Source organism: Hoplias malabaricus, chromosome 8 (genome assembly GCF_029633855.1).
Source record: "Hoplias malabaricus isolate fHopMal1 chromosome 8, fHopMal1.hap1, whole genome shotgun sequence".
Classification (NCBI taxonomy): Eukaryota; Metazoa; Chordata; class Actinopteri; order Characiformes; family Erythrinidae; genus Hoplias; species Hoplias malabaricus.
Genome location: NC_089807.1, coordinates 30367087 through 30375754, shown reverse-complemented (window position 1 = coordinate 30375754; position 8668 = coordinate 30367087). Strand labels below are relative to the sequence as shown.

At 37.1% G+C, this 8668-nt stretch overlaps 1 protein-coding gene across 1 annotated transcript; it reads right to left on the bottom strand.

Annotated features, from left to right (window-relative positions):
• Window positions 1-1679: 1679 nt before the first annotated feature.
• c1d (C1D nuclear receptor corepressor) lies at window positions 1680-7514 on the bottom strand. The gene is made up of 5 exons (XM_066679312.1): window positions 7423-7514; window positions 4552-4689; window positions 4331-4397; window positions 4193-4248; window positions 1680-3563 (listed from the first exon to the last, which is right to left on the bottom strand). The coding sequence occupies exons 2-5, from the start codon at window positions 4684-4686 to the stop codon at window positions 3387-3389; spliced, it is 435 nt and encodes a 144-aa protein (XP_066535409.1). The 5' UTR covers window positions 4687-4689; window positions 7423-7514; the 3' UTR covers window positions 1680-3386.
• Between the last annotated feature and the right edge of the window lie 1154 nt (window positions 7515-8668).

The following is an 8668-nucleotide window of genomic DNA, read 5'->3' as shown; positions in this document are numbered from 1 at the left end:
AGATATGTTTGCTTCTTTTAAGCATCATTTCATGTCATTTCTTGAATTAAGCAACAATTTCTGCCAATGGAATAAGAAATTTTCTGTAGATAATATTACTTAAAACAGGTAAAAATAAGTTAGAAATAAGTTGTATAATCTTATTATAACCTTATAACAATTGATGTAATACAATGAATCCAAATGAGTAATACTAGATATTTAGACTAGATTTAAGTAAATTTTACTTGCTTAGATTTCATTTTTTTTTTTTTTTTGCAGTGTGTGCATTTTCACATATTCATGAAAAGGACACATTTACATTACATTACATTGAGTTTTATTTACTATTATTTTGGTCAATTGTTTTTATCTGTTTTTTATTTTGTTGTCAATTTTCCTGCTAATAATAATAATAATATAAAATATAATGTATTTTTCTGTGTAAAATGTTTAATTATAACGCTAAAACACAGAACATGTACTAAGTCTTTAATTTCACACAAACTGATAATACATGTGTGTCCACGGAGAGTCTAACCCTATGTTTGAAATGGCTCCCTATTCACTATTCCCTATATTATTCATATAGTGCACATATTCATATTCATATTCATATATAGTTATAGGGAACTGAATTCAGGAGAGTAGTGAATGATTTTGGACACATCACCAAACAACGCAGTGAATTATGGGTAATCTGATATCTGCTAGTGTACATGGGTTGTACACTACTTTTTGCAGTGCACTGAAAAGCTGGCGGTATGGGCGTGGCTAGGTCCCCGGCGGTCCAGAAGACCTGAGAGGAAAAATAACTAAAAGTCAAAAGGGTAGCCATGTATACTTTATACTTTTGATATATTTTTGCTGTTTTGCATTCACAATATATAAACTTTCTGCTCTTGATTCTAGTAATTTTGGTTGGAGATTTATCTTTGCTTTTGTAAAATTTTTGACACAAAATTCACTTCATAGTTTTCACACCTGTAGTTGGTTTGCTCTAGTCCGATTCAATTCACAAGACTGTATACTTAGAGCTTTTTAGTTTGTTTTCACACAGTGAAGCACACCTGGCTACGAGAGCCGGTTAGGTGAAACTTGAGTTCACCTGATGTTAGGGTCAGATCAATCACGGGTCACATTCTCACAACAAACTGCTCCAGACTTTGTTCAGGACCAGGCCGAGACCACCTGTGCAAACGAATCACACCAAAGGTGTAAACTAACCAGAGTCTGATTTAACCAGACTGCAAATGGCAGTTGTGAAAATGCCCCAAGTTTGCACTTATGTATAAACATAAAGAACTTATTTAAAAGTTCCTCCAATCTTCAAATTGTATTACCAGAAAAGGGGGTCTTTAAACCTGAACATCTCACTCTTGTGGCTAGTGTATTATGTCCTTTTAATTTACCTCTAATAAATTTATGTCATTTCTGATGTTGTAAACGCTGTTATCTACAAAAGCAGCAAGTAGTACTTTAGAATCTAAGGTGTTTTTATATAGGAAATGATTTAAAACTGTCATTTAATGTCAAAAATCAAAGTCCATTTGAGATTTTTCAACTGTTGTCTGAAGTACCTGTGGATTTATGATACATAAAACATTTTATTAACTATTTTGGCCTTGTAGCTTTGGTGCTGAAGACCATATCTCAGAACACTGCAGACTAATAAATCAAGTACATCTGGGGATGTAGGAAAATTTTCTCTCTTTTTATTGCATTTGCTTCATTTACAGCTTCCCTATACCCAGAACAGCTTTAATATCTGTCATCGATGACTCTTCTTCAGTACCAGAAAGCTGACAACAAATTCCTCTTCCCTACAACAAGCTTACTGACCTTCTCCTCCAACTTTTGAATTTCTTTTGTTCAGTCTCTCCTTCTCTAAAGGGCTTTAAGACAAATGCAATATCCCACATCACATCATTAGACAGGAGGCTGTTTAATTAAACCCCCAAGCAATGCCAACAATAGCCATTATGAATCTCTCCTTCACTACGCTTTTAATTAGTCCCACAGACCCTCCAGTTTTTCAGGCCCCTTCCACTCCTTAACTGCCTTTCAAAGACTTTCCACACAATTTCCAGCCACATAAAACTTCATTCACAGGCGAGGACTCTTTGGGCAGACATAGGTAAGGGCCAAACCCGAATTCTGTAAAGTGGGAAGTCTGAAAATGCACACGCCACACTGCCATCTTCTGGTTGGACAAGTTTTACTCAAGGCCAATTCATACAACGCCATTCTACGTTTACAAAACGTCTCCAAAGCACATAAAGAAAAATACACATAAAAAAATGAATTTACTTTCTAAACGTATAACTTGAGTTATGTGCCCGTTTGTTGAAGTTGGCCTTGTCCTGAATTTCTGGTTAGTGAGCTCATTTCGGACTCATAAGCACATATGGTCACAAAAAAATGGCTTCAAGGGTTTCCAAGGGGCAAGAAAGCATATTTTTCCAATATGCACTTAGAGGATGGAGCTTTTGTCAGACAGAGTGAAAGACATCTTTGAAGAGTCAACAGCTTGGGGAGGAAAGAGGGGAGGTGGAAAAAAAACATTCCTTGCAACAATACAACCCACAGGAGAAATATTTTCCAGAGGAAAGTGTTATGATTAGAGCTGTATATTTCTTAGACAGTCAGTTGAATAAAACACAAGTTCTAAAATCAAGGTCAAAACTGCAGAGCACCTGGAGGTAAAATTATAAAATTACATTCAGAAGCAGAATAACTACTTGGTTTCTAATGTTTCCATAAAGCAGGATTCTCCATGGTTACAGTTGATAGCAATGGTCAGTATCCCTCAGTGGACAGGTCAGATATACACGTCATAAAACATTCCTTGAAGAATCTTGAGGAAATCTTCCCAAGTCTGAATTTTAAACAGGACCGTCAACAAGAAAATGATTAACACAATACTAAACAAAAACTCTACATTTCATTTGTTTAAAAAAAATCAATTACTGTTAGATCATATATATAATCATATCATATTACTGTAAGGTTAGTCTCCAGAGATGCCCCTGTTATCCATAGCTATGAGTAATAGAGAACATGAATGGGCATCTTTTAGCTGACATAAAAGAAAGAAACTGAGCTGGTTGTTTATCCTCCAAATGTGTAAGTGGAAGCTTAAAATATGGTGGCTGACTTGCAATGCCTTAAAAGGGGCCTGTGCTAGCCCCCCACAACAATACCATGCATGGTGACTCCTTGACGTTTGTGTTGCCTATTACAATGTTATCATAGACAACAGCATGACAATGCCCAGGAATTTTTCCAAAAAAGTCATGTGAGGCAAAACATAAGATCTTTAAAAAAAAAAAAAACACCACAATTAGAAAATCTTTATCAATAACTAAGATAAGTATGATGTGTATTCATTTACAAAAATGATCTCCTCAGTTCAATTTCCTTTGTTTGGCTTTGTGAGGATGTCCTGTGCTTTCTTTGTCTTTGTCCTCTGCATCCCACAGCGCGTTCCGGACGAATCGAGATGCTGCACCTTTGTCCAATCGAGCCGCCTTTTTCTTATCGGTGATCTCCTTCACTCTGTTCATATATGTTCTGATTCTCTCCTGTAACGTTTAATATATTAATAAGAAAACAGGGCTTTTTAACAGATGCCAGAAATTGCAATTTTGAGGTTAAAGAAAGCTAATTAGCAATAGACATTTTCTACCAGATTAATCAGAGATATTCAAGCAAACACTTGAACATACAAAATAAGTACTGCTTAAGAGTGATGTCGAATAAATTATGCAATTATACTGCAAGGCGTTCTGTAAATACATTACAATGAGAATAGGGAATTCTGTGCATATATCATAGGAGTCAAAAAATAACAGTGATATTTCACTCAAAACGTTTTTCTGCTGCAGCTATTCTTACCCAAGTTTATAGTCAGAGAACACACAATGGGAAACTCGAAGAGCTTGAGGTATTATTCAAATTAAATAAAAATAATTAAAAACAAATAAATAATTAAAGCTCAATTAAAACGCATTTTTAAGGGGTTACAATATTACAATAAGTAAATTCCACACTGGACAAATAACATTCAGTTGTGCCTGCACTCTGAGTAATTGCATTAGAAATGTACTGCCAAAAAATAAAGTAAAAATGCAGGATATGGGCGCTTTAAGTAATATTTTGTTTCACTGCTTAAGGGTTGTTCCAGTACTTTCAGTGAAATACAGGTTCTTACCAGCTCTTGTTTAATTCCATGTTCTTTTGGGTTCACTCCTTGTGTCACGAGGTACACTGACAAACAGATTAAACATGTCAAATATGTCAAGTATGAATGCGAGCTGTGATTAAAAGAGTACACAGCTGAAATACTCACTCCAAAACAGTGAGTTGAGAGTGTATGCTGACATCAGATCCAATTTGGCTTGCTCAAGTGGGTCAAGCTAGAATCAATAATAAAAAAAAGGACATTCATATACTGTAAACACAGCTGTTTGGAAATAAACACTCTAGCTACATTTCCTCTTTGCACATTTCATACTGGTGTATTTTTGTTGTTATTCCAAAAGTAATGCTGATGTGCACATGACCCTTTACCTTCAGATGCTCGCCCTTTGACACAGACATAAAGGTTTGGATTACATTCTGGACTGAGCCCAAAGAAGACTCAAAACCACTAAGGTACTCTGTAATTTCAGTTGGATAATCCTCCCCTGAGCCTTCGTCAGCCATAACCTGGAATAAAAACATGATTGGTGTTCAGCCATTCTCAGTCCTCTCCAAACATTCATTCCTCTGGATACTGGACTCTTCAAAACAAGCTTGCAACATGAACAGCAGTTGCAGTATATCAGTCCTGATTATTACACTAAGAAAAAAGATGGTATGTATGCAGAACATGTATGCATGAAAATCACCGCCCTGATCATATAGACATGGTGCTACTTGTATTTCAGTCTAGAAGATAAAGCTCAGGGTGAAAGTTATAAAATAGCATGCTTATAATTTGTCTAAGGGAAACAAAAGTATTTTAAAATGATGCCTACAATATAACACAAAATGACAGGAAATTAGCTAACTAGTTTGTTTTTCTTGGCTTAGCTGCTGAGTGTGTGTTTGTGTGTGTTGTCCTGTTATGAGTGAATCAGACACAGCAGTGGTGCAGGTGTTTAAACACTGTCCACTCAATGTCCACTCTATTAGACACAACTACCTTGTCGGTGCATCTTGTAGATGTAAAGTCACAGACAGTAGCTCATCAGTTGCTGCAATGTTTGTGTTGGTCGTCCACTAGTCCTTCAACGGTGGACACAGGACATTGCCTGAATATTTTTGTTTTGCGGACTATTCTCAGCAAAAACTCCAGTAGCACTGTTGTGTCTGATCCACTCATACAGGACACAGCGGAACACATTAACACACCACCACTAAGTCAGTGTCACTGCAGCGCTGAGAATGATCTGCCATGAAAATTACCTGCTCTGTCCTCTGGGGGTCCTGACCATTAAAGAATGGGGTGAAAGGGGGCAAACAAAGTATGCAGAGCAGTGTACGGACTACAGTTTTTAATTGTAGAACTACAAAGTGCACTTGTATGGTCAGTGAAGCTGAGAGAATGGACACAGAGTGTACAAACAAGGAATTTGTCATAAATGTTATGGCTCATTGGTGTATATCTATTAAATTTGTTCATTTATTCATTATCTGTAACCGCTTATCAGGGTCGTGGTGGGTCCAGAGCCTACCTGGAATCAATTGGCACAAGGCAGGAATACACCCTGGAGGGGGCGCCAGTCCCTCACAGGGTGACATACACTCACACCTACATAAACTTTTTGAATTGCCAATCCACCTACCAACATGTGTTTTTGGACTGTGGGAAGAAACTGGAGCACCTGGAAGAAACCCACACAGACACAGGGAGAATACATCAAACTCCTCACAGACAGTCACCCAGAGCGGGAACTGAACCCACAATCTCCAGGTCCCTGGAGCTGTGTGACTGCGACACTACCTGCTGCGCCACCGTGCCGCCCCAAGTTCGTTCAGTCATTGATTAAGCCTCTAAAACTCATCTCTGTTCATTATATCTAATCTGTCATTTAGTTAAATAAAATTATCCAATGTCTTTAAAGTAGTTGAGATGTGACTCTGCACTCTCCCCTTCATTATGTATGCGCAAACTGAGTAGGCTTATATGCAGGTCCCCACCTCTCTCTGCACCCATCCGCCTCTCTGCCACTTACCTGGAATTCAAAAGCGCTGCACAAAAGGTTAATAGGATTGGTGCTTTTGGATTTGTGATGTCAGTAACCCTGCTTATCTGGATTTTACAGTTTGAAACTTGAGTCTTTGGAATACTGCAGTTTCAAGTCAGATATGCGTCACGATATGTCTGCTAGCATTTGTTGTGGCAAAAACAGGAAACTGCTATGAACTCAAGAATATGAATCTCAATAGCACCAAGATAATTAGGAATATGACTATTGTATTAATGATTGAAGCTTTCCAACAAGCAACAAGGGGTCACGTGTCTCCTGCCAATTATTTCATACCTTCTGATTTGAATACTATTATTTCCAAACCACATGCTTGAGTTTAGTCATTTCGTACCTATATTTCCAACCTCACACTACAAACACACTTTTTAAACTCTCTTTGCTATCGTTGTCTCACCAAGAGAGAAATAAATAAAGCAAGCAAGAAAGAATGAATCACAATCCCAAGCCAAAGTCCAGCCCAGTCTTGAACTGAGTTCTCTCTCTGCATGTGCTCAATCCATTTTCTTTGATTTTACAGATGGTAAATTTCTGTGATTGTTCTAACAAAGAAAAAAACACCACCACATGAATATGCTAAAAGTTAAAGATTTTTTTTTACTGTGGGTGCTCCTTAAAATATGTCCCTGGTTTAATCATTTTAAACGTGCTCTTCGAAATGAGCTGAAATTAATTTTGTTATGGATTAAGATTTAAGATTAGCCTTCATTCACACATGGTCAGATCTCAAATGTGTGTCTCTTGTGAAGTCAATGCTTTTGAATGTAACATTTTTTTAAATGCATTGTTCTCTGTGCTTCCACAGTTTCAATCCGCACGTGTTATTAATGCTCTTAGTGTTTACAACAATGAATACGTAACTATTTCTCAGACTTTGTAAAAGATCAGCCGAAAGGTGTTTTTGAGGCTTATGTTTTCGCTAATGTATTTAAATTATATAGTTATTTACAGATAGCCACAGTAACGTTTACTGCTGCTGCTGCTGCTGATGATGATGATGATGATGTGAAGCTGGACACAAACACACACGCTCAGTCCGGCAATGTTTACACGTGAGTGTGTAAGTGATTGGAAACACACAAACATATAGAGAGAGCAAGAGAGCTCAGTATAAAACAGGAGAAAGATCAGCACACACCCGCCATTCTCGCTTTAATCCCCGAACTCTGTAGAAAAAAAAAACATTTACCTCGAACTACTCCCGCGACCGAAGTCCTTCAACACCAACACAGAAACAACACTGCACTCTCCAACAGCGCCGCTTCCCGTTTCAAAATAAAGGTCACTAGCACAAATTGCACTGAACATAAGTGTACTGAATAAATGAATTAAACAGTTCATAACAGTAAGTAAATTATATTAATAGAGATATATGCAATTTTTAACCAAATAAAATTTTAACCAAAGTTTCTTCACAACCACTTCAAGTAATGTATGATTACGTTAGGTTAAATAATGCTTTACTGCCAAAGATTTTGTTACAACAAGATTTTGTCCTCAATGCAACATTTGGAAAATGTTTTATAGATGTGATTGAAGCTTGAGAGAGAACATTTTTACAACAAAAAAATTCGAGTTGGGACATGGTGTATTTTAATCATTCTTCAATTGCATATACTGAACAAATGTCATTCTTCTGGTTTATAAAAGAACACAAACAGCCACACATCGCATGGAAACTATAAATACTCCAGAAAATAAGCAAACAAGACAGTAAAAACATGAAATTAAAATAATCTTTGGTGGGTAGGAGAGTAAGGCAAGATGGATATCAAAATATATGAATGGTATTCAAAGACATATGAACTTCATTTATACTATTTTAAAAATGTATCCATTAATATATTACAAAGGAAGAATATACATGAATTTCTATTATATTCTCTTTAAAAAATAAAAAAATATTTTAAATAATTGGTTTACAGAAATGTTTCTTAAAAGGGGTGGCATGCTGGGGTAGTGTTGCAGGTAGTGGCAGGTAGTGTTGCAGTCACACAGCTTTTGGAGGTTGTGGGTTCAAGTCCTGCTCCAGGTGACTGTAAGGAGTTTGGTGTGTTCTCCCCATGTCCGCATGGGTTTCCTCCAGATGCTCCAGTTTGCTCCTACAGTCCAAAAACACATGTTGGTATGTGGATTGGCAACTCAAAAAGTGTGAGTGTGTGTCACCCTGTGAAGGACTGGCACCCCTTCCAGGCTGTGTTCCTGCCTTGTGCCCACTGATTCTGGGTAGGCTCTGGACCCACTGCGACCCTGAACTGGATAAGTGGTTACAGACAATGAATAAATGAATGTATTCTTTAAGAGATGCCCTCAGATGAAAACCAAGTTTGTACCTTGTTAACATGTTTATGTGGTGGTGAGCATTTCTGTTTTAAAATTGCAGGGTTCCAAAGAGAGTCTAAAATCAGCAAATTCTGGCATTCAGTGTTTATTAC

What these genes read in the sequence shown, in the direction of transcription:
- c1d (XM_066679312.1), bottom strand. Translation starts at nt 4,686, where the DNA reads ATGGCTGACGAAGGCTCAGGGGAGGATTATCCAACTGAAATTACAGAG. An exon ending in CAAAGGGCGAGCATCTGAAG is followed by an intron (nt 4,398 to 4,551) that starts GTAAAGGGTCAT and finishes TATTGATTCTAG; the next exon opens with CTTGACCCACTTGAGCAAGC. An exon ending in ATGGAATTAAACAAGAGCTG is followed by an intron (nt 3,564 to 4,192) that starts GTAAGAACCTGT and finishes TAAACGTTACAG; the next exon opens with GAGAGAATCAGAACATATAT.